Source organism: Anser brachyrhynchus (genome assembly GCF_964034855.1).
Source record: "Anser brachyrhynchus genome assembly, chromosome: 5".
In the NCBI taxonomy this organism is placed as follows: domain Eukaryota; kingdom Metazoa; phylum Chordata; class Aves; order Anseriformes; family Anatidae; genus Anser; species Anser brachyrhynchus.
In genome coordinates this window covers 16,570,292-16,595,584 of record NC_137699.1, presented here as the reverse complement: position 1 = coordinate 16,595,584, position 25,293 = coordinate 16,570,292, and the positions used below count along the sequence as shown (strand labels likewise).

Sequence of the window (25,293 nt, the reverse complement as noted above, 5' to 3'; positions counted from 1 at the left end):
GGGATTTACACACGTAATGCAGTTTTATGGCATTTTCCTGCAAATTGAACCAAATTGTCATCATCCAGACATATCGATTTGCCTTTTGTTATTTATTTGTTAAAACCTCTTTAAGGGACAATTGGAGCTAAACTGCTGTGGTCCTGCTAGGGGATGTGTATTGATCTGGGCATTCATTTATTGATTATCTACTTTACTGCCAAATAATCCTCTCTGTTTGCTTGTCTTCACCTACTTTGGATTCTGGAAGCAGGCTGGAAATTTCACACACTGCCCATTATATTAATGGAAAGTATTGATATGCTAATTGTCCGGGAGGTGATCAGAAGAAGTGGGAACCACATAATCATCCTGCTGTTCCACTTCCTGTCTATGATTACTTATTTTAAAATCATTAGCTGAAAATATTGACACGTTAGGTAATGAATAAAATTCACATCAAAGAAACAAAATTACTTTTTGAATTAAAAAAAAAAAAAGCCTGCAAATACAATGGATTTCTAATCAGTCCTTCCAGAAGATACAACTCCTCAGAAGGTCAAGTATAATAAAACTGCGAGCTGAGGCGGTGAGAGGGGTGGGGGTGAGGAGCTCGCAAACAAGAGGAGCTCGCAAACAAGAAGACCTCTGTCTGGCTTTGTAGCTAGAAACTGTAACTACAGAACCGCCCAATTTATATGTACATTTATAAATATGTAGAATGGCAAGGAGGCAGTTTTTTGAAAGTGCTTTTATATTGCAATTGAATCTGTTAGGGTAGTCCCTGCTGCTCCAGAGGAGGATTAAAAGGTATAACAGGCATTACAACTTCGCATCATCATTTCTGATTTTGAGCTTTGTCCTTTGCGTCAGAGTTGCTGAAATTGGGAGTTTGTTAGGCTTGAGAAAGTGGTGTAGGGGTGTGGAATTGTCTGGACAGACTGGGGCAGCCACGTACATGGGGGGTGGGCAGGGCAGAGGAGGGGGAGAACTGCTCTGAAAATGCTCCAGATTAAATTTAACATCGCTCAGAGTGAAGTGGGAAGAAGGGAAGCCAGCTGTGTCCTGCCTGAATGATACAGCCTGGGGAGGGATCCCACGTCTTTAGCGTTATGAGGTAAAAAGTAGACATCATTCAGTAATACTTGAGAGCTGCCATCATGGTGGGCAGAGCGATGAGCTAAGCCCCTTGCCCTGCTGTTGGGCAGTGCCCTGGGATGCGTTGCTGCTGGCATGGTGCTCAGCTTCCTGCCATGGCTTTGGCAGCAGGGATGAGCTCAAAACCCAGTGCAGCCTGTGTCGTTAACTGTGGAGCAATCGTGCCAGCATGGACGCAGTTTGTGTTAAGGAAGGGCAGAAGGACAGGGCTGAAGTTGTGAGGCCCACGGTTATGCCCTTGGCACAGAAAAGATGAGGAGAAGGGCCTTGGCCCACCCCAGGTCCCACCATCAGAAGCGAAGGCCAGATGGGAGGCAGGTGGAGGAGGCCCGGCAGAGCGTGGGGGAATCCCATCTCCTGGAGCACAGGGGGCAGCCCCTCTGTGCAGGCCTGTAAGAGGGGCCTCGGCAGGAGACGGGAAGATTGTGCAGAAGAGAACAACCTCTGCGCCGTCAAGGGCACGGACAAACTGACCTAACACGCCTTTTCCATCCGTAATTCCTGAGTCACAAACAGAGAATGCCATTACAACCGCGGCGCGGGCCAAGTGGGAGCTGCGCAGCAGGGGGCTCTTTGCAGATGGGTGATGTGCGAGGAATAAAATGAAAAGGAATGAGCCAGAGCTTCGGGGCCTTCCCTTTCCATCGCACTGGGACAGAAAGCCCAGCAGCTATTGGAGAGCAAGGAGTGCTGCAGTTTCTGTGCATTTTCTAACGTGCGGAGCCCACAGCCTGGGGGCTCAGGGAGAGGAAGAAGGGAGGTTAGCACTTAAGCTAGCTTAATTTGTACAAGCAGAACATCCCAGATCGGGTCTGCCATAACACACTTTTTCTGGATGCTCATTAAAACTCTCTCCACACACAGAAAATAGAGCAGGTCGGATCTGCAGAGACCAGAGCTGGCATTAACCATGTGCGTGCCTCAGGCAGTGCTCCGGGAGCAGGCAGGCCGGGCACGGCGCCCCAGCGGTGCCTGCCCCCAAGCCTGGCGCTTCTGGGGCTCAAGGACAGGCACATCCAGGTGCCTCCTGCGGCCATGGGCTCTGCTATCCACAGTATGCAGGGGATGGGGAAGCTTGTTGCTCTCTTTGAGCTTTGTTGTGGTTGGGTTTGCTTTTCTGAGAAGGCTGCCAGTGGAATTGCGTATCTGAAAATGGTTTCTCACTTTTGTGATGGGTACCAATGTATCAAGGCATACAATTTTTGCATGTTAAGGTGTTATGAGAGAAGCATATGAGTCATACGAGGGAATCTGAATGCTTATTCTGACTCCTCCTCTGAAAACTGATCTCCAGCTCTGTTTTCTAAAGAGAATAATGTTGCAATATTCAGGAGAGCTTCAAGCTTGATGCAGAGCTAAAGATCAAAACACTCCAAAGCCATAATGGAGATGAATCCTAATGGATAGATGGATAAAGGGTGATATGCTAATACTCCTGTTTAACTTGATAGGTGTTAATGGTGATGACAAATTGATAAATGTATTTGGATCTACATTTATCATTTTGCAGCAATATATTAAAAACGGGATTACTATTATTTTGAATCCATCAAAAGCTGTTGCTAAGCACAGTGCCAAACTCTCTGGCTTTCTAAATGGCATTCAGTCATATACAAAACATTGCAATATATTATTACAAATTTTTATCCTTAATTAACACATTCCTGAATTTTCATCATCATTTTCATCAATCCTGTCAGTGGGCATGACAAATATAAATGACTAGAATTAATTTTTTTTCAAAGCACTATTTCCAGATTGAAGTCAGCAAGTTTAGATTGCATCTACAGATGTTATTGCATTTTGCTCCTGTGCCTCAAAACAGTCCAAACGCCCTAAAAAATCAACTGCTAGGTTACAAGAATGATTGTGAAATTAAATATGAGTTGTATACAGAGCTGCTTAGAAGGAGAAATGAAAAAAATCTGAACTTCAGCTTACAACGTGCAGAGTACCGTCACCTCCTTAGCTCCTGGAGAGGTCAGGTGCTCGTGGAGATGCAGATGCTCTGCAATGTATTTACAATTAATCCTTTATCCCTCAGAGTAAGGACTGGCACATCTGCCAATATGAGATGAAGACACTCCATAGTCTGCTATAACCTAAAGAGAGTTGTCTTTCAGTTAATAATCAGCAGTCATTAGCTATATTTCAATAAATACCTGCATAATTTTACGGTGGGAAACCCTTTAAGTTATCTGATACCTTTCATGCAGGCATCTCAAAAGGATAAGTAGCTAAAGGGGGTTTAAATCCCACAATCTTGGTGGCAGGCTTGCAATACTAAGCTTAAATATCTGACCCTTTGCAGCACAGTAGATTGGAGGATGAAGTTGATGCCAAAGCCAAATATCCTCACACCTATTTTACTGTCATCAGACACCCAAGCTTTAACAGAGAGTTTACTGAGAGAACGCCTGACTTATTCAGAGAGGTTGGGGTGTTTATAAAGTAGAGGACTGATAATTTCATTGTAGAAGGTAATTTCATTGCAGAAGGCATTTGGAAATGAAATGCCAGCAGCACAAACCCCACATCTTTTAGAGCAGTGAAGGAAGCACAAAAAACTTTGGCTGGTAGCAGTTGTGCTAATATAAATGAGCTTCTCTGACAAGCTTGGCTCTGAAGAAAATTCCCCTTTCTAGCCTTTAGTCGTCATGCACAAAGCTACAATAAGTGGCTCTCTCATAATGGATCTTGCCAAGACCACAGGCCAAGCACAGCTCTTCATTACTCTGGCATAATTTACTGCGAAGCTAATAAAAGGAAGGAAAGAATCTTTTTTCAGAGTGTATTTCCTTGTTTGTTCTGATCATCTTTCTCTGCTGGTACCCTACATTACTGTTAGGCATTCAGAACCTAACCACATTCTGAGCAACCTAAAATTATTCATTTATCTTTGCAGTATCTCTGTGGTGTAGGTGGCCTGTAGTCTCAGCACGAGTCAGAGCATGGGTTGACAAGAGCGACTTGCTCAAGGCCACACAGAGTCTGGGATCGCATCTTGCTCCCAGGTACGAAACCAGAAATCCATCCTGGTGACACGAAAGCAGTTCATGTGAAGGTAATCAGAGCACTGATGCCTGTTGCCCTGAGTTTGTGGTCCCACTCAGTTACAGATATTCAGACCTCTTATCTTGCTCGCTAGCTAATCTAGTTTAGTTTGCTAGTGTTCACACGTACCCTCAGAACTGACAGTGCATGTACACTTAAGATAGCTAGAAATAGGTTTTATGGAGAATACAGGGTAGGCTGCGGTGATCCAACATAGGGCTTAGCAACACCTGACCAGCCTCTTTCATCTGCTTTCCCCTTTACTTTCCCATGCTTTTTGTCCCTTGATCCACCTCAATCCCTCCCTGTTACACTCTTTGGTCCTTGCCCTAAACACGGTATTAGGTCTTGCATGTTCCCAAATGCTGGTCCCACTGCATCCCATATTGTGCCCTACACGTAGGCAATAACCACCTTTAGTTTGCAAGGCATCTGAGAGACAGTTTCTTGGTTGACTCATCTTGGCAGGCTTCACAGGAGGCAACAAACAAGGTCTAATCAGTCTTCTCTGACGTGCTTTGGAGTAGCCAATTTGGTGTGCTTGGTTTTCACTGACAAGGTTACCAGGGCTCCCGCTGGATCTTTGTGCTTCTAGCGATTACACTTTAATCATGTAACCTAACACCAACAAGGTAACTAGGAGTCAGACCGGACCCTTTAGCTGGCTTTAGACCCTTTACATTTACAGCCCCAGAGCTTCCCACTTAATCTTAGTGAACCGGAAGATCTTGCTTTTCAGTAACTGCCCAGGAGACACCCGCCCACCTTGCTTCGCTTCTAACTCCCCTTGCTGCATATGGAGCCTCTGCCTCCCTTTTGTTGGCCGGGGCGAGCTGGCAGCAGCCAGCTGAAAGGTGGGATCACGCTCGCTGGGTGGGCACGTGGGGAACCCCTGCTAGGGGCTGGGGATCGAGTCCTGCCAGACGGAGGGATGCCGTGTCCCTCGGAGGTCAGAAAGCGCTCCTCCAGCTCGCCCCCGGCTGCTGGAAACCAGGTGCCAGGCAGACTTCCCCTGGGGGTTAGCTGCTAGGGGTTAAAACACCATTACCCAGCTAACAGAAGCTAGGTGTAGATATTCAGAAGAAACTCTTGTTTTGAATAAAAAATTGCATTCATCCTTTTAAAAGATGTGAAATTCTTATCAATAAATCTCCACAAGCTCCTCTGACTTCATTAAGTACAACTTTTAAGAATCCTGCCTGAGAGGGTATTTTTGTGCAGATTAGCTGAGCACAGTTTTAGAAATCATTTGGCAGCTTTTTACTGCTATGAACTGGCTTTAATTCTTAGCTAACGTAACGTATGCACTAAGCCCTTCTCCTCAGCCATTAAATACAGGCCGAGAGCTTTTTAGAGAGTTAAACTTTATTCTGTACACACGCAGATCTACTTATGTACTTGCCGCACACGGGGGAATACTTTACAACAAAAAGGTACCACTTAATGAAGAGACAGCGATTTTCCCATAAAAGCAGAACGGCTCACAAGCTAATGTGGGCTTCTTCGCTTTCGGTCATTATGTAGTGAAAACTAATGTTCCTTAAAGGAAGGCCTGCGCCTCCTCCTATCGAAGGCAAGCGGGGTGAGGATTGGGCCCATACACTGGAAACACAACTGGAAGTTTCCTACATAGGTTTCTGAGTTTTATGAGGGCATTAAACCTCATGGGTAGCTCTGTTTGGCTGGCTGTAATGAAAACGTCTGTTTCACAACTGGGGGGTGAAGGTGTGAGGGGCACACACGTGGAAGCGGTGGGAGGGGGCCGTGGAGAGGAAGGTGCCTTGGACGTGGTGCTTAGGGACGTGGGTTAGCGGGTGACACTGGTGGGAGGGGGCCGGTTGGACCCGATGATCTTGGGGGTCTTTCCCCAACGTTCACCGTTCTGTGGATCTCTGGTTCAAGCGGCCGGGAGAGGCCGCGTGAGGGAAGCGGCGCTGCGGGCAGCCTGGCGCAGGGCCGCGGCCCTCCCGACCCGCGCCGTGCCGGGGGCTCCCTCCCGGCTCCCCGCGGCCGGCGGCGGCCCCGCGGGGCAGGTGCGGAGCGGGGCCCCGGGGCCTCGGCGGGGCGGCCTCGGCGGGGCCGGGGAGCCCGGCGGGGCGGGGCGGCAGCGGGCGCCGCCCCCGGGCCCTGCCGCCGCCGCCGCCTCCCCGCCCGCCGCCCCGGCCGCAGGCTCCGTGGGGGCCGGGCCGGCGGAGCAGCCCCCGAAGTTCGCGGAGCGGCCGGCGCCGGGGCCATGTGGCTGCTGTGGCTGCTGCTGGGCTCGGCGGGTGAGTGCGGGCGCGGGGGGCGGCGTGGGCTCGGCGCGGCGGGGGAGGGCGCCGGGGCCTCCCGCCTCCCGGCGGCGCCTGGCGGGCCGGGCCGGGGGCCGCCGGCCTCCCCTCCCCTTCCCTCCCCTCCCCTCTCCTCCCCCGGGCGGGCCGAGCCGGGGGGGCCGGGCTGTGCCGGGCCGTGCCGGGGGGCTGCCCGGCGGGACGGTCGAGCCCCGGGACCCGGCCCCGCTTTGCTCGGGCGGTGCTCTCCGGGGGTGGCTGTCACGGGGGGGGGGGGTCCGCGGGTGTCCTGCCCGGCTCTGCTGCAGGTGTGAGCCGCTCCCGCGGCGGGCTCGTGGCCGGCGGCTGCCCAGCAGGCGCGGGCAGCCTGTTTGCGTGCTCGGAGGTGCCCCTCGCAGTGGGTAAAACCCTGGTTGTAAAGCTCTGTTTCGTTTTTTTGAAGGATATTTGTTGTCATGCAGAACTTTGAAGTTTCACAGCTCCTACAGTAAAACTTCAAACCGGGTCCGGTTTAGATGTCTGGAAGGAGAAGAGGTGCGGTAGAAGTTGCACTTCTGAAATTGCATAACTGCGAGCCTCAGATGCTCTGTGTGCCTAACTGTCGTGTAGGTTCGGGTCTCTCCTCAAAATTATCCCAGCAGTGCCTTATTTGGAAGCCTTCAGGCAAAGCCTGGCTTTGTTTATCTGTGTTGTGTTGCCTTCTTCCTTATTAAGTTCCATTAGACTACAGAAACGCTGCCAAAATTTCACCCAATTATTCATAGCAAGGTACGCGCTTCCATGTGCTGAAGGGATTTGCGTGCGGTATCACCCTCAGGTTAACACGGAGGGCTCCGTGCTACCAGAGCCCTGTCTGAACGGAGGAAGGCTTCCCAGGCGCCCCCAGCCCGTGTTCTCGTCCGCCTTCCCCTCGGGCCCTGGCCACGAAGACCTGTTTCTCATCTGGAAGTCAGCGCTGTGCTCCGTCTGCACGCCGATCCGATGCTCTTGCACAAGAGTCAGGCTGCAGTTATTTAACCAGAGTCCCTGGCTTACTTTGGGGCAGATTCAAAGAGTTTTCTGAAACTTCTTAAATGCATTCGCTTTTTCCTTTGAAGACCGAAGTATTGAGTCTTTGGGGATTTTTTAAAAATGTTTCTTCCTCTGTATGTTTTGGCACCCCTGTAACCTTCCCACAGGGAGAATTAGTTTGTCTTTGCCCAGCCTTTGCTCTGTTTTGAATTTTAGTTTTGATAACTCCTGAAAGTATTTCTTTCCTTTTGAGTCTGTTTTGGGTACAGATCGGAAACTTTGAAGCCCTGGGGATCAATTTCAGTTAACAGAAAATAAACGCTGATTCAAGTCTCTGCCTAAACAATTGTTCCTGTTAGCTTGCAGAAATAACTGGTGACTTGGTTTGTGTCAGTGAAGATTTGCAAGGCAAAGTTCAATACTTCATTTGCATCTTTTTTCTCAATAATATAGTTGGATCAAATACTGCTTTTGCTCCTGAAAGACCTTATCTGCATGGGAAAGGTTTTATCTTGTCACGATACGTAGTGTGAACTTACACAGGGCTGGTTTAATTTTATTGAGGACTGATTAGAAAGAGATTGTTGATCTGCAGCTGCAACCTCTGCTCCCAGTGCAGGAGCTCCTCGCCTGCCTTGCTTTCTTTTTCCACTCCCCACCTCATTTCAAGTCCCATCAAGCTCTCACATGCGAGCACACCCAGGCTCTTTCATCTCTCTGTGCTGTTGCCTGTGTACCCAGGTAGTGCTCGGCTCCGATCCCCTCCCGCTGCCTTCTTTGTGCCGTGCTCTGACCCCGTTCCCAGTGCTTTACGTTGGCTCCGTGTCCGCTCGGGGGTTCCTGGTTGTGGGTTAGATCCTGTAAGGGTTCCCGTTACCGGCCTAGGCTGTAACAACACTATCAGGTTAAGTTGGTGTAGAGCATTTAGTTGGGAAACAGGCATCCGTGAGCGCGTTGTCTGTTGGGGAGGGAAGTGATGGCAGGAGTCACACACACTTAGCTGAATGAACTGCTTCTAAAAAGTGTGATTACAAAGTGAGCTGAAAAGGAAGATTGCGTTTCTTCTGGCAACTGCAAAACTCGTTCCTGTTTTAGGTATGAAGTAGTCTTACAAATGTCAGTCTTCAGCAGGCTGGGGAGTCAGGATGCAGCGCACAGCTGGAATTCTGACGTGTGGTCTCCGGGATGTCACAGTCCGTTGCGAAGACCTTTCTAAATACCTAGTATAGATATTATACCTCTTAAAATGCACTCAACCTGCCCTGCTTTAGGGGGAGGCTTTTTCGTCCTGCTCCCCCCAGTCTTTTGAACTAATGCTGTTGGCATCCAGACCTCGTTCTACACAAAGTGTAAACGTGCAGGGCCACGTGTGCTGTCGTCACAATTTGCCACTACATCTCAACAGCTTGGAAAAGAAACAACATCCCCCAAACCAAGTAGGGGTGGAAAGCTGCTGAAGAATAATGTTACCCTATCCGTATTCTGCATTGTGTAATGGCCACTAGCTTAAAACTTCCATCTGCTACGAAGGAAATACCTAGATTTCTCCGTACTTGGAGACACATCTGTCCTGTGCATACAGTACATTCATTTCAAATTCTTCATACAGTCCTCTTAAGAACTCTCAGACTGGGACTAGTGAGTCAATAACCAGTGTTTTCCCCTTTCATTACGTGGGGAAGCCGCAGAGTGGTGTAGCACATGGATACGTGAGAGACGAACAAGGATTCTTGTAGCAGCTTTGGCAAGTCAAGAAACTTCCAGCTTGGCAAACCAATAGAAGAGAGGTGTTACACAAGAGGCAATGGGTATTTGCTGGAGGAGTAAACCTGCCGGCAGTCATGGTGAGAGCAGTTGGAGGTGCTATCGTGGTGACAAGCTCCATGCCCCTTCTGGGGAGGATGCCTGGGATTTCTAGCAGGAGATAGGGCCCACAGGCAGGTTCTCTCAGGTCACTTGCTGGTCATGGGGCGTTTGGTGTCTAAAGACTTCTTTTTAGACAGCTGGTACCTTACTCCGTCTGTTGCTGTCCAAACCACTGTGTGCTGCAAAATCTGTCTCTGCTCCCTTTGCTTTTGGGGTATGAACAGTTGCCAGGCTCTACTCTTGTAAGTACAGTTTTTGATGCAAGGACTCAAGTAAGTAGATGATTATTTTGTGCGTTTCATGTTAATGTCAGGGACTTCTGACAGTGGCAGGGAAAGGACGTGTCCTTGACTAGAGTTTTGTAAGTTTCCCGTTGCTGCTGGGCTGTGGGGAGCTGCAGGGCCCAGGAGCTTCCAGCCGCCCTGCGTGGGACAGCACGGTCTCAGCAGTAGCCTCAGCTGCCTGGGCTTGGGAGGCTGAAAGTGTGGCTGCAACGTTGCAGTCACATTGGGATAGGAAGTGGAGCTTGTTAACTGTGAAGTAGATTGTAAAAATGCACCTTTTGTACAAATGGGAAATAAAATGTTTCAGCTTACCATCAGTCTGCAGAGCCTGTTGCACCAAGAGGCTAGCAAGCTCTTTGGATGAAAAAAATTCATGGTGATAGTATAACACGTTTGTTGTGACAGCAGTAATCTGGCATCCTACTTCCATTTGCATGTTGATTATCTACCAGGTGAGGAATAAAATGGCTCCCCCCTTTGCTGTAGATCTGGAAGACTGTGTAGCAGGTGATGGTTTGTTAGACAGTGATGGTGGAACGAGCAGAGGTTCAGGCATCCCTCTGTTTCAGGGCAGTGGTCTGGGAAGGACTGATGCAAAATTAATTTATCACCTGGGGACAGATTTTGGTTTCTGTTTTTTGTTTGTTTGTTTAAGCCAATAAATCTTAGCAGAATAGCTTCTGTGAAACCCTGTCCTGTGGTTGCTGTCTGTGCAGCCAGAAATGCAGTAATGTAGCAGGCCTGAAAAATCTCGAGTGTGAGGTCTGTAGTGATGACAGCCGTGCTTTAAATTTCAGTATTTCTGTTGTGGAAGCCACGTGATGACTTTTATGAACTGGTAGGAAGCCTTGGAGGCTGTCATTGTTCGGTTGCCCTACCTGTTGCAGACAAGCTGTGGATGTCCTTCCTACCTTTGGTGGCAGGCACTCTGCGATGAGTATTTAAACTGGTGTCTTCAGAGCCTGAACTTGGAAACAATTTCATTGTCAACAGGTAGGTTTTGAAGATGAGGAAGGAAAAAAAAAATCTGTATCTTAGTATCTGGTTGCTTTTCTTTTGGTTTTGTTTTGTTTTTTGTCTTTTTAAATATTAAAGCAAAACTCTCCTGCTCTGGTAAGATCTCCTAACAAGATATGCTAAGATGCAGAATGGAATATTTCAAGTGAAACCAGTTTTAATGATGAGATGCATTTTGAAGTGTCTCTAAAATGAAAAACTGAATGACAGACTGCCCTTTGCCTGAAATGTAAGTAGATCATGGCTGAAGGTAATTTTATAGTCAGCCATTAGTATAATCAGTTTATCGTAAATTTACTGAATGCTGAAGAATTTTTGAGGGGGAGCTTGTATGCCTTTATAAAAAAAAAAAAAAAGGCAAACGGTTCTGCAGAAAAACATTTAACTAAATTAACATCTCTTCTAATGAAACTTTTAACTTATACATGGTGAATGAAAGATTGTCTGTGAGTTTTACACTGCTTTTGGCGTGGACTGAGATTGTGTATCCAGATACTTATTTGACATGTAAAAACTTGTTAAGCTGCAGTAACTTGATCATGTTGTCTGAGTCTGCTTTTTTTTTTTTTTCATGGATCCTCTTGCACAGTAAACCTGTCAGATTAAGAGCCAGTTCGAGCAAGCCTTACGTCGCATGCAGTGTTGTCTATCAGGTCAGAAGAGTCCTTTTCAGGGAAAGAAGATGATGTAATGCTAATTGGTTTTGGTGTACGTTTGCGTGTATTTTAATTTGCACATGTTGAGGTAGCGAGGAGGTTTCTAAACAGAGCCACTGCTCTCTTTGTTCATTCTTGTTCTCAGCTGCCTGCACAGATAGCCGTATCTTGATTGCAAAGAAACCTGTGGAGTTAGATCTCTGGTTTAGCTGCGGCGGACAGAAACATGCCCTTCAAAGCCTGAGAGCAAAGAGAGAGGCTTCCTGGTAGGGTGAGAAGTGTGTGGAGGGGCTGGGGAGTAACGTGGTAGGTAACCCGCGTGGCCCGGGTGAGTGAAATAAAAATGGAAGCGACTTGCAGGAGGGTTGCTGGTCAGGACCTTCTCTATTGCATTTCTTGAGCCTTCCTCCTGCGATGGCCTGACCAGCTGTGAACTTGGGCACAATTAAAACACACCAAGTAGAGCTGCTTTGTGTGTGAGTAAGCAGCTGTGTGAGTCACTAAGTGATACACCTCCAGGTGAACAGGGAACCGAGGTAGAGTGATGTGGCAGTGGCACTCTGCTAAAATCATCTCTTCTGTGAGGGTGAGCCTTCACCCAGGTGTGCAGCATCAGTTAGGGTTAGGGGCTGGGGAACCCCTGGCAGATCATGCCTCTTAGCCAGATCGGGGAGCTCCTGAACGCCTCTTAGCCAGGGCATTCCCGTTTTAAAATGGGTATTGTACCTCTCAGGTGGCCTGTGAGGCTTAATTTATTAACAATTGTGAAGTGCTTAGGCTGCAGATGATTAAAGTGTGCTGTTGTGTTTTGAAATACCATTTTTTCAGTAGGGCCCAAAATACAATTACTCAATTTTTAGTGGTGTATCTTTTTTTTTTTTTTCTCTTTAGCAGAGATCCTGATTTCTTTCTTCTTTAAATTAAAGAAAAAGTCCCCAGGTTCCACACCTTGCCGTGAGTCTCTGGTGTTGTGATGTTACCTTTCATCCTCTCAGCAGACATTTTCATATTTGAGATGGCTTATTATGAGGGGGAAAAATAAATGGAGATTTGTTTTTTCTTTGGTTCTGGGTTCTTTTTATTGCAAATATCAGATGGAAACCGATTGGACCAGTCAAGGTAGGTTAGATGAGGTGTATTTTGAAATAACCGCGTTTATGGGACAAAGAGTTCAATTTTAAGTAACGTTTTCTTGAGTGGTTTTTATCTGTTTTTGATAAAGTACAGCAAGGTTACTGTAGCAAGTAGGTTGCAGTCCCATTAAATATCGAAGTGTGAATTCTGCCTGCTGAGTATCGCTTTCTCCTTCCTGCCCTGTTTCTTTCATTCCGTGGAGTCTTTCTTCTTGCTTTATATATTTTGCACAAATTTATTAGCTAAATTATGAGCAATTAAGATGACACTTACAGCTCCCGGCAGAGCCCCGTTGCCAGCCAAATCTGTGTCGGTGGAAGGCTGGCGCTGTGCTGGGCAGAGCTCCTCTGGCTCGTAGAGCAGCACCTTGTTCTCCGGGCTGCGCGCCTGACTGCAGCGTGACTTTGACACGGGTTGTTGTTTTTGTTTTTGGAAACCATTTTTTTCTTCCCAGCCTTCCTTCAAGCTATTAGCACTGTGGATCCCTAATTTTTGTCAGGAGCTACATGCTGCAGATAACTACAGACATGTTTCTAAAGTTCAAAATAGCTCTTCTCCTTGACATGTTCTGTACAGCTGGTAGGAGTTGGGTACAACGTAAGTAGTTTACTCAACACTACGAATTTTTCTCAGGTAATTCCTGTTTTTCCTTTCTCTTCTTTTTTTTTTTGTTGTTGCTGTTACAGTAAAGATTCTTCATTAGTCATTACGATTCTTCAAACAGAAGAGTTTCAGGTTTAGCATAACATGAAACACGATATAAACACCATGACACAATTATGAAAATCCATACAATTGGCAAGTCACACGTTGTTTTCCTCTTAGGCAGAGCAAGAGCTGGCAACTGGTAGCACTGTTGCTTGCCCGGAGGGCTCTGTGGGCAGCCTGCTGTGCAGCAGCGCCCCGTGCTGACCCTGCGGCTGGTGCCCTCTGGCTCCCTTCGCAGGGAGCGTGGCCATTGCCCCCACGGTTGTGTTTCTGAGTTTGGGGGCTGCAATGCAGCCTTCTGGCGTTCTGCTGCTGTTCTCCTGACGCCAGGGGAAGTTATGTCAGGGGCTACGTCTTTCTATAAGCTTAGCTAGCGCTCTGCGGCTAAGCGTAGCTGCTATTTCTTAGATTGTGAATCCGTTTCTTGTCAGATTAAAACTTTTTTCCCTTTCTTTCTCTTCCTGTATCCCCGTTTTCTTGTTCTGTAGCAGCATTTTGATGACTTAGTCTCCCTTTGCTTCTCTCCGTCCCTGAATCTTCTTACCTCTCTCCTACATGTACCTTGGTACCCCATTGTCTTTTTTCCTTTGTGCCTCATGACTTCACCCAAAATTGTACCTGTTGGTGCTAGTTCTAGGCACGGGCTTCCTCCTCATGCCTCTGACTCTGTACTTGCTTATAAATGAAAAGCTGACACATACGCTTCTTGTTCCTATACCTACGTGCTAGGATTGTAAACGTAGGAGGGCTGTGTGCTTCTATAGGCCAACCTTGCAGCTCGGAGTTGTCCTCTTTCCCTTGCCTCCTAGTGCTCTGCACCCCGCTGCCTCTGTGGCTGCACACCGGTGTCCCAGTTCGTGTTGGTAGCGAGCAGCACGTTGAGACACCGCCTTTACCAGGCCGTGCTCCGCTTCATCTGCATCTTGATTTGGATCTCACGTTGCGCATTCAGTGGAACGTGATATCGCTGATACAGGAGCCTTTGACACACAGGATGAGCTTATGGCGCTGAACTTGCTCTTTTTTATCCGTCCTTCCCCTTATCCAGCGCTTTGTGAAGGCACAGGCTGCGCGGAGCTCCGGCTGTGGCTGGGGAAGGTGGTGTTTGCTCAGAGCAGGCTGCGGGGCCTTGCTCTCCCTGGCTTCTCGACGCGGTTTGACAGGTGCATAGTGCCTCTTGAGCAGATTAATGAATTTCTCAGTGATTAGTTATGAAGTTCAGTTAATATTTACTTGCCACACAACACAAGGTGTGCGTGTCTAAATGGCTCAATGTTTTGTGAACGTCAGCACTGCTGGAGAGACTGATACAAAATGTGCTAGACCGCTTCCTCGGGCTGTTAAATATGCAGAGAATCCCTGCTTTGCTTGATGTGCCAAAGCACATCAGTTCTTCGTGGATAGATAAATTAATAGACTCGGCACTTAAAACCTCGGAAGGAAACACGTTGCAGCAATGACAATGAACTTCAAAGGCAAAATAACTCCTCCAGCTTGCTAACCGGTCTCCTGTCAATGGCACAAGTTGTTCTTGTGGCTAGGGCTGAAAACAGGCAGTTTCCAGAGCCGGGTGGGAGTGCAGGCCACTAAAGCAAATACTTGGTCTAACTGGAACCTGTACCACGTGCGTTTTGTCTTGAGGAGAGCGGCTATCGACCTGAGGAGTTGGGGGCTCCCTGAGATTTGTCAGGATGCTGATCTTGGGGCTGGGGATCCGACAACCTTCCATGACCTAACAATGATAAGAAACATGCCTTATCGGGGACTTGGCACGTTATGAAACAGAGTCTACAGCTTTGCTCATTTGGGTAGCCGGGAAGACACAATACAGACGCTGAGATCGAGATCCGCTCAGGCTGGCAGAATGCAAACGGCGCTTGGCAAATCCTGGAGTCTGGAAGAACTGTACTTACGGCTTAATCAGTTTTAAAAGACTATGTCATTAAACTAATTAGGCATAATTCAAAATTGGCTAACAGAAGCAACAGCAGTGTGTTTGTGTTGATTGCAGTCTATTCAAACTCAAAATAGGCTTCTTTTTTTTTTCTTTTAAGACAACCTTTTGAAAGGTGGAAAGAAGGTGGAGAGGGCCCAAAAAAATCCACGTGGCTGATGTTAGTTATGTGTCTTAATGAAGTGCTGGCTGAATTTCAAGTGCAGGATTGTGACCAAAATAAAAGCCTCTCTGGAATAACAGGTAGAATTGTATTAAAGCAAAAACAAAAACACGTTGAACTTTTAAATGAATAGAGCACTCATTTTACCATGTAACTGAGGTCTTGCATGTTAAACCTGCCCTTTATTTAATCAGGTCCTGTTGGAATTCTAATTTACGTTCTCTAAGAAATTTTTGTTTGCTGGCCCCTTCTGAAAAGGTCAGATCTGCCTCCACTTGTTTGGCATTTTCAATCTTGTGGATGTACCGGCTTTGGATGTCAGCAAGCATGAAAGTGAGAGAAAAAGGATGCCCTGTAATTTTTCAGGCTCTGAGCTCAAAACCAAACCACAAGTATTTGTCCATCTACAGTCAGTCTGAGGACTCCCCTGCTGATCTGCGAGCAGTGCGTGAGCTTCAGGAACCAATTCCTTTTTGCTTCTTGAAGAAAGAACCACCAGGTGCAAAGAACAAATCGGGAGTGTGCTTCTGGCCAAAGATCTGTGTGACTAACAGAGTAACAGAAGACGAAAATGACATTGCGGGTAGACTTTATAGTGTTATTTATAAACTTTATAAACTCACAAATTGGCAGTACCAGTTAAACCCTAAAAATCTTCTGTGAGGGGTGTTAGCTTCTGAATTGCAAGTTTGAGGTAGAGTGATGTTGTCAGCTCCTTTTTTCCCGTAAGGATTGCTAACAATATCACATTTTGGCTTTTTAGAAGCATTTTTCAGTTGCAACCTTTATCTTCCAAAAGAGAGTCCAGAACAGTTGCAGTGACCTTATTTCATACTTGAATTACGTGTCCATTAAGGATAAGAGCACAATTTTTCTTCCTCCTTCCAATTTTCATAAAATATAGAAACAAAATATTTTATAGTATACTTTCCTCTTTGCACTGCAGCTTCATGTGATCTTTTGAAATGCCTGTCCTTTGCAACAGCTAAGATATTAGTAGATATTTCGTGGAGAACTCCTGAGTCAGAGTTCCTGGATGTTTGCTCTCCTGAGGTAAGGTATTACCGGTATTTGTCTCTTAGTTACGTGAACAGGGACCACCCAGATTTAGGGGTGTACTTGATGACATTGGTTTGCACAGCTATACCTGGTCATCAGGCTCACCTTTTATACAAGGTAGGAAGTTCCTGCTGTTCTTGCACAGACTATCCATAGTAGAGACAGCAACTTTCAAGCTTTCAAAGTTAAGGACTCTCTACTTACTAATGACTGCTACATGAGGTAGAGTTCAGATTCTAATCGGATTGGGTGTCCTTAAAATTTCTAATGGGATCCTTGAAAATCTGCCAAGGGACTATATAGGCTTTCTGATGAATTGTTTTAATGGAGCTCTGGCTTGCTATTTGGTTAACAGTCTTCAGCGTAGCCTCAGGCTGCTTACTTTCCAATTTTCTTGTGTTATCTGGAGATAAATGTCCACCTTATTGGAGCTTAATAGCCAATTAGCTGAGTGAAATAAAATCTGAAAATACAAAAAGCAGTCCTGATCACTGGCAGGATATTCTTGCCCTAACCAAGGCTGAGTCTGGAACTGCTTGCCTAGTGACTGCCGCTGCTCCTTGGAAGTGGTCTCAAGAGGAAGCTGTGTTCAGCCTGTAAAGCACGGTTTAGCGGATTTTTTCCCTGCAGTGCTGCTGCTTCATTTGTTTGCTCATCAACAGTTGCAGAATTAGACTGCCCACCTCGGTGAGCAGACTTTCCCATTTAAGAAGCAATCAATGTGACTTCCTCTGGGTCTGTATAGAGCCCGAAGAGACCTGCATAAGGCCTGTCAGATCCTGTTAAAATTAAACCTGCGTGACTTAGACTTCTGAAATATGTGGTGATTATTTCTGTTTTGGGCAGGAAGCACGTCTGGTAGGAGATAAGTCAAAGGGAAAGTGCCTTTTGGGAAGCAGAGCCCTCTTTCCACCTTTTCAAACACCCAGCTCGTTGTACCAGCAAGGGCCAGATTTGCAGACTCGAGCATTTCAAGCGACCGTATTCCTGTAAGAAACCGAACTTGGCACAGTTTTAGGAAGTATTCCAGTGTTGGTTCAGATTGGAAGGACTGTGTTGGCCTGTTTCGGAAAAAAATGTGCTATTGAAATGCTGTAGTGAATATTTTGGTTAGAGAGCGCCTGGAGCGAGAGCAAGCTCAGCTGTCAAAATTAAACCCTCGGTGTAAGCAGCTATAGGACGAGCTAGTCATTGCATGTTTCCAGGGCGAAATTGTTTTGGAGAAGGTGAAACATACAGATTCCTAGTCTGTTTTTAAACAAGCTTCCCAGGTTGTTCCTTTCTCCTCCAAAGCACGCCCAGCATTAAACACAAGTGAATGTAGGTATGTACGCGTGCAACAGAAAACCAAAAATTAACACCATAGCAGGGGTTCTTATCGAGCCCCAGTGAGCGCAAATAAAAGAAGGCAGTTAGCTTCTGGATGTGAAATGACTTGAATTTACTAGATTCAGGGGCTCACTTACCTCTAGAGTCACTGTGCAAGCAGTCTTGTTGGTAGTTGGCAGGCGGGGGCTCGGGGAGGTGAGGTTGGTGTGTTACAGGGGGGTGCTTGTTTCTGAATCACAATCCCTGAACTGGGTTTTAGCTGCATACCTGCTCAAGGATTTCTGCATACGACTTCGCTTGTTTACTACCGAGGAATAAATTATTCAAGATATGGCTGTGGGCTTTTGATATTGATACGTTGTGCTTTTTTTATGATGCTCCTTCACAAGCAGTTTACTTATTTGGAAAGCTGCTGATCAGTATATGTCTTCAGGTACCCATCTCCTTAGCGTCTGAGTAGCATGGAAACATAAATTATGGATGCCTGCAGCATTCCCATGGGATAGGAGAGCATTAGTAATCATTAACAGATAAAGAAAGCTGAAGCCAAGGAAAGCACAGTAATATGATCACACGAGGCATCTGTGGTGGGGCTGAACCCTGTCTCCGGTCTTCTCAAATTCCACCCAGAAAGCTGCCCTTTCCTGAAAGGGATCCTGTCGGCGAGGCTGGGCTGTGCCGCAAGTCCTGACATTAATCTTCCTCCTCCTGGAGCTCACATCGCTGGCATTCCTGCCGGGGAGCGGATTAGGAGGCGGCACACTCGCGTTACACCAGCGCTTGTTTAACGCGGGTCAGATGAGATGCGGCTGCCGGCGTGAGGGGCTGAATCCATGCCTGGCCCAGCTTTGTGCTGCTTTTGAGGGTGAGGCTCCAGGAGTGAGAGGCTGAAATAAGTGAGCATAGACAGTATGTGGGGCTGTCAGCTACACAGGCTGGATAACACAGTGTGAGGTGAATGTCCATGCCATCCCCTGCCTGTTTGGTTTTAATGGTACAACTAAATAATGGCATCAGTGGAAGGATCAGGTGTGAGGTGTGGTGAGAGAGGCCTGAGTTCTCTTTCCTACATTACTTTTATGCACTAACAATGGAAACGGGCCTGTGTGGCATTACTGGCAGCCTCGAGTGGCTGGCAAGAGTGTTTTGAATCCAAGACTCAATTCCTTGTCTTTCTACTGGGCTTGTAGTTGAATTTATTTGCATTAGCAAAAAAAAAAAAAAAAAAAGCTCATTTGCAGGCATGCTCTGCACAGGCTTGAAGTTTCTTGAAATAGTAGGGCTTCAAGACCACCTTTGCTTCCTCAGGGCAAATCCTGCCACTGAACATATGTTGTAGATCACATTTTAAAAGTGTTTTTTTCCCTGCCTTCCCTTTCTGCTGCCTTTTCCTTTGAACAACAGTCTTCTCTTTCCTCTGAAAAAGTGGTAGGTTGCAGTAGTTACTGAAATTACTCAATTTTGTACACGAAGCACTCACAGTGCCTCTCTGAAGTGCGAATTTTTTACAAATGGGTAGAGCGGGACACAAATCAGGGTGTTGTGTGATCATGTACAAACAGAGCTGAGATAACATCCCGGAGATAACGGTGATCCTTGGCAGGCGTAACGTGACGCGAGGCGGATTGCTTGCTGTCTGCCTCCTCGTGCCTTGCTTCAGATGGCGGTGCCACTTACCCACCTCAGTCGCTTTGGTTTCATAAACGCTGGTAAGTGCTCAGTTCCTCAAAGTGAGTGGTATCAATAATTCATTACCACTTAATTGCTGGAGCTGGTTTCTGATTGATTTGGTAAGTAGGACGCGAGGAAATGGAAGCGTCCCCTGTCAGCTTGACTCCACTGCTTTGGCAGATGCTTCACGGGGGAGTTGTCCACGTGCCTTCTCATTCTTCTTCCCTGGATGCTTTGCCCCAGGGCCACAATAAAGCTGGGGAGCTTGCAAAAAGGATGAGGCAAACGGCATCAAATGGAGTCGGGGATGTTTTTCAATCTGTAGCATCCCTGAAGGGCTGGGCTGCAGGCAGGCTGGAGTCGAGGGCTCAGACCTGCACACATGGCACAGGCCGTCACTGAGAGCCACCTCGGTTTCTCTCGCTTGTTCATATACAGAGGCTCCTCCTGGACTGATGAGTATTCTTCCTGCTGGTGCTCAAAGTGCTTAAAGCTCTACCACTTGGTCCGATGCCGTTGTCGATAAGTGTGGCTGAGAAGGCTGTTTCAGTTGTCACTTTAATAGCCCTGCTTTGAATCATGTGGGCTATTTCTGATGGTTTTCCATCAAAGCAGGAATTCATCATTTTGGGGTAGATGTCAGCTGTAGTTTTTTTTTTTTTGCCCTATTTTTGTGAGGATCGCATTTCAGATCCCCCCATCAGACACAGGCTGGGAATTAGGCAGGTTCTCCTTCCTAGCCGTCAGCGTTTCCCAGCCGTGAAAGGGCAAGTGCCTCCAGTCTCCAGCGTGGAGAAGGGCAGGTTTCTCTTCTGGCAGCAGTTTGGATGCTGGAGAGGGGAACTTTAAAATAGATGTCCAGGAAAATATGTGGTGCTTGTTTTTGTTAGCATAGGGTAGGCTCTGTACCGTGTAGGGTATGGAATAAAATAAAAATGAGGAAGCGGTGCGGTGTGACAGTCTTACATGCTTAGAAATGAGAGGTGGGAAAGGACTTCTGGTTTATCTGAGAAGTTTATTCCCTAGTGCTGCTGTAAGCTTTTTTTTCTTTTCCCAGTTCATTGTCCTGTCCAAAGGTAAGCAGGTACAACAGGACTTGAATCACATTATCTTCTGATCACTTTTAGTTCAGGGCGTTGTCTTTATCGTAGAGAATCCTAACTACTTAGCACCTGGGTAGGATTCAGCCATGTGAATCCTTCCCAAAGGCTGTGCTACGGCCTAATAAATAGCACAGTCTCCAGAGCATGTGTTTTATCTGAGTCTGGTTTGCCCAGGAGGCCCTGGAAGGGAATGTATTGCTTTTTTTTTTTTTTTTATGAACTTACATAGATTCCAAACAGATTTAGCTCTATCTGAAACACATATCGAGAATTATTTTATTATTATTTTGTACGTTTTTGGGGCTGCGTGTCCAGATTCTTCTGCTCTTCAAATGAGCCTACATGAATGTATTTCAGTGGGTTAACTCCCTGTTTATCGACAACCTGATTCTCAGAAATGAGTCTTTTTGTTTTCAGGTGTTCTGGTGTCTTTAAACTTCATTGAAATGACAGGGCTGGAAAGAACATCAGCATCACTAAGCTGCTTTGTGGGATTTCCTAAAGATTACTTCATTTCTTCAATTTCCAGTCAGCAAGTTTTCTTTAAAAAATGTTGGCTTCTAAAACCATATTTCAAAAGATGAAATTTCATTGAAACGGAAAGAAGTTAATCATTTTAGCCAGCTGTAATTTGTTCTCTTCACAAAGTGTCACTCTTACCTCTCTTCAGAGGAAGAAGAGAATAATTGGACATAAAAGGTGCTGCTGCTTCTTGTGAAGCTGTTGTTAAAACTGGGAGTTTGACTTGAATTTGGTGTGGCTGGGATGTTGCAAGCAGGCATGCGCCTGCGCGGTGTGTTCCTAAAGCTATGTTTTTTAAAAACTCCCGGAAAGATTTATTGCGGACTTCACTAGGCAGCGAATTGAGAAGGGAGGAAAATAGTAATTTTAAAGCCTGAGTACCAATGGCTTAAGCCTCCGTTTTTCACAAGCAGAATGCTTGTCTCTGTGCTCCTTTTCTCCAGTGTGACTCTGATGGCTTCAAAGGGGCAACTGCAGCGTAGGACCGGTGCAACGGGAGGAGGCATCCTGAGGTGGGCTGGTGGACGGGGAGCAGTGGCTGGGTTTCTGCATGCTGATGTACCGGAGGGGTTGTGGTGTCACCCCGCTCCAGCAGACACTGAACGACGTGGCGATCTGCTACGTCTGGGCCTGATGAGAAACGTCACTCCAGGTACAGGAGCCTGTTGTGTCAGCGTGGCCTGGCCCTTCCTGAAACACGTTGGTTGCAGGGTTATCTGAAACGTACTGAGAAATACTCCATGGGCACTCAGATAGCGACAGTGGAAAGGAAGAAAGAACGTTTATCATCAGCTTGAGGACGTTCATGTTTGGGATAATGTTGTGTTGCAGACGTTGAGGTGCCCCTTCTTTAGGCTTACGTGCAGAATTAGCTTGTGTTGTTCAGTGGTGATAACACGTTGGTTAGGTTTGTTCTTGCGGTCATTAGTTGTCATGTAGTCAGTACTCAGAGTATTCCTTTTAAATTTGCCTCTCTGGAAATCTGGAGGAAATAAAGCCGTAATGTAAAGAGCTAGCGGATAATTTAAGTGTTGCTGGCTAAACTGTCTCATCTGCTTCATATAAGAAGCACATGAATATGGCATAGGGCACTTACAGCCTGTGACTTCTTTACCAAGAAAGAAGTTGTTTGATGCTAGGGTCCTGGACAAGTTTTAGCATTGCATTACGTTTTCTCTATCTTAGTTTTCCCTTTATATTTTTCAGCTAGTCCACAGGATATAGAAAGGAAAGATTTATGCACGTCCATGTTATAGACTGAATTGTGTTTGAATATGTGAAAATTAATTGCATAGGAGGCTAGGCAGATGGGAAAGACCCGTAATAATCACCTTGCCTTTTCTTTTCTTTTTGAGTGGTATGCATTTAAGTAAAACGAATTCAGTTTATTAATAGACCTTCACATGTTAGCCCTTTCTTGAAGGGACTAACCCGTGAACAAAAGAGAAGCCCTGTTGCTTAAGCAGAAAGCAAAGAGTAGAAGAGCAGTGCTTCAGTATAATGGACAACCGTGCAGTTAATTTTTCCTGCAGATACTGCAGTTACATGGCCATTAGCGGTTACATTATTAATGAGGCACTGCTGAAGGAAGCTACTTTTGACTCTCTCCTCTGTGTGCCAGTCGCCAGGGTGGTAGGAGCCCCTTCCAGCCGAAGTGGTGCGAGGTGCAGACAGGCTTTCCTCCACACTCGAAGAGGAGAACGGGGTGAGTTGTCGGTGTCTTTCATAAACCTCAGCACTTCTAGTTCTTGAATTTTCTTCCACATTACCATAACCAAGGAGCATCCTCTTCCATGCAGGCCAGCAAAGGCCTGTCGGGAAGGAGCAGGCTGGGTCTCTGGGCGCAGAGCAGCCGCCCTGCTGTGCAGCACGGGGCCGCAGGTTGTCCAGCCAGGTCGCTGTCTCCTGGCTGTGCTTGTCCCGTGCCCTGGGCAGTGTCGTGTGTTGTCTTCCACTAACGTCACGGTTGGAGTAGCCATCCTGTTGAATTGCTGTGGCAGTGTGTCACACAGCATTAGTGTTTCTGAGGACAATAAGGAAAGGAATGTTTAAGAGGAGAGTGTCCCTCCTTGGAAGCATCTTAAAGGACAGTGACATTTTTTTTTTCCACATAAGATTAAAAAAGATCCCTAATTCGTGGTCGGTATGATCTAAATGCAGGATTCCTCATCTCAACCAAATATTTTTGACTTTGTAATGTTGACTTCTGTGCTTAAGTACCGATCTCCATACACTTTGTGTCACTAGCACGTTACAGAAGTAGAAGTGAAAGGTAAGTTTAGGAAAGATTGTCTAATTGTGCTAAATGAAAGCCCCCTCCTACTTCCTTTGTGGGAGGAAAATTGCTGGTGCTTAAGTCTGCTCTTTTTCGCTTTTTCCTATTTGCCTTGCATCTTGCCTGAAGTATTGGATCTCTTCCTTAAGCTTTTAACTAATTTTCAGAAGTCACAGCAGGGTCTACTACCTCAGAGAGCTTTGCACCCTACCCGTGAGGCCGGTTTCTGTGATCCTAATGAAGCAGATTCAGAGAAGAGAGAAAACATCAGTATCGATGGACCTAGTTTACCAAGGTTTTTTTTTTTTTTCTTGTCTTGAGAAAAAATGAGTTCTTGTGACAGCAGCGATGCTCGGATGTGATGGCTCTCAGAAATGCAGAGGCACGAGACTGCTTTGCCTTGTCGTTGCTGCTGCCCACCTGCGTCAAGTGGGATGTGAGAGGCTTGCTGGCGGTCTGTGTTTTTTTGGCAGTGGCTGTCAGTCTAGCACGATTACCTGCAGAGTGCCCTTAAACCATCCATTATGTACAGTTCTCATTGTCTTCTGAATTCCTTGTAATGTGTTGTAATGTGTGGGAAGGACAGGAAGGAAAGTGCAAATGTGTGTGTAAGTGGTAGCAGAGAGCCTTAGTCAGAGCTAGCCAGTTACTGGTTTGAACACGGTTGTTACAAAGAAAATATGCTCAGGTTCTCCTTTATCCCAGAGTTGTCTCTTCCTTCTTGCCTCATCTTTCCCAGATTTGATAGCTGCTTTGCAGAAATCTTGGCATTGCTCAGCACAAGCAATTCTCTGCTCATTGACCTAAAAGAAATTACTGTTGAAACTCAGCAATGCACAAGCCGTGCTGCCTTTGTCATTATGCAGTAAATACAGTGGTTTTTCTTGTTATTATTTCTAACCAGAGGTAGGAGAAAAAATAAACAAGCTTTCCTGAAATGTGATATACCTTTCTTTTAATTCTGATTAATCAAATAACATTCTCTACCAGTAAAATAAACACAACGTGTGAGACCCACCCAGTTAAATTTACACCCTGCAATTTTCAGACGTTCATTGCCACTAAATGGCTAGAGTGACTGGAGCCAAACACACTTGCTTTGCAATTATGTCTGCTGGGTTGGTATTTATGGCAATGCCCAGCTAAGCCAATGAGATGCAAAATTAAAAATTAACCCTTAATGGCAACATGCTGAAACTGCTTCTTCATTAACGTATTCATCAAGGCATTTGGGAACCCTTTTTATGGTCCATCTCAGGAGCTACCGCAAGTGATAACACTTGCTTTCCTAGAACCTTGAGAAAAGATTGGGAAATCCGTAAACTTAGTGGATCCCAAGTCTCAGTTCACTTTTGTCTGAAACTAAGCATATCCTGTTATGGAACCAAGTAGATAGGCATTTTGAGAACAAAAACTTTAATATTGAATATTTAGAAGCCATGTCTTCTGCCAAGGTATCTTGAGTTCCCTATAATATTATTGACTTTTGATTTTGTTGAAAGTTTTTGCAAAATTCATGAGTCTGTTCTCTCCAGGCCCCACCTGTAACTGCAGGCAGTTCCCCAGCTCGTCGGTTTGCTTCACAGCTCCTGGCGTTTGCCAGTTTGGTGTTGTGTGTCAGGACATGCCTTTGCCCCAGCTTCATTGGAAAGTACTCCTTGCAGCCTGCATGAATACAACAGATGCCAGGCGGAAGGTGGAGCTTTTGGGGATCGTTTAACCAGCAAAATGATGCATGAAGTTATAGCAAGGTTTGAGAGATTCCCTGTGTTTTGTTTTGTCGCGTTTAAGAATACCTGATGCAAAAAATGTTGAGTGAAGTCTTAAGGTGGGAATGGTTTTGTAGTTAACCCGAAACTTGATAATTTGTGTTAACTCACTGTCTGTCCCATTCTTGGTCCATCCTACTAAAACACATCCAGGTTTGGAAGCTGCGAGTGGTTGAAGTGAGGCACCCAAAATATATGGATAATTCTTCCTTAGCTGGAGCGTACTATGAAACTTTTCTTCAGGATTTTTTGTCTAATAGGCACCTTGAGTGTGATAGCATAACTTTCTTTTCTTTTCTTACTATTTTTTT

At 46.2% G+C, this 25,293-nt stretch overlaps 1 protein-coding gene across 10 annotated transcripts in view; it reads left to right on the top strand.

The window, feature by feature from the left end:
• Positions 1 to 25,293, top strand: part of LDLRAD3 (low density lipoprotein receptor class A domain containing 3) — a 121,496-nt gene that overhangs the window by 4,286 nt on the left and 91,917 nt on the right. For 2 of the 10 annotated variants that reach the window (XM_080594062.1, XM_080594064.1), the window contains exon 1: positions 6,317 to 6,458. The exons of 1 other annotated variant lie outside the window; for it this stretch is intronic. In XM_080594062.1, the coding sequence (XP_080450188.1) occupies positions 6,425 to 6,458 (34 nt within the window). In that variant the 5' untranslated portion in view covers positions 6,317 to 6,424. Of the gene's footprint in view, positions 1 to 6,316; positions 6,459 to 6,903; positions 6,996 to 10,686; positions 25,042 to 25,293 lie in introns of those variants that run through there. 7 more of the 10 variants (XM_080594059.1, XM_080594058.1, XM_080594063.1 and 4 more) reach the window with 6 other exon arrangements.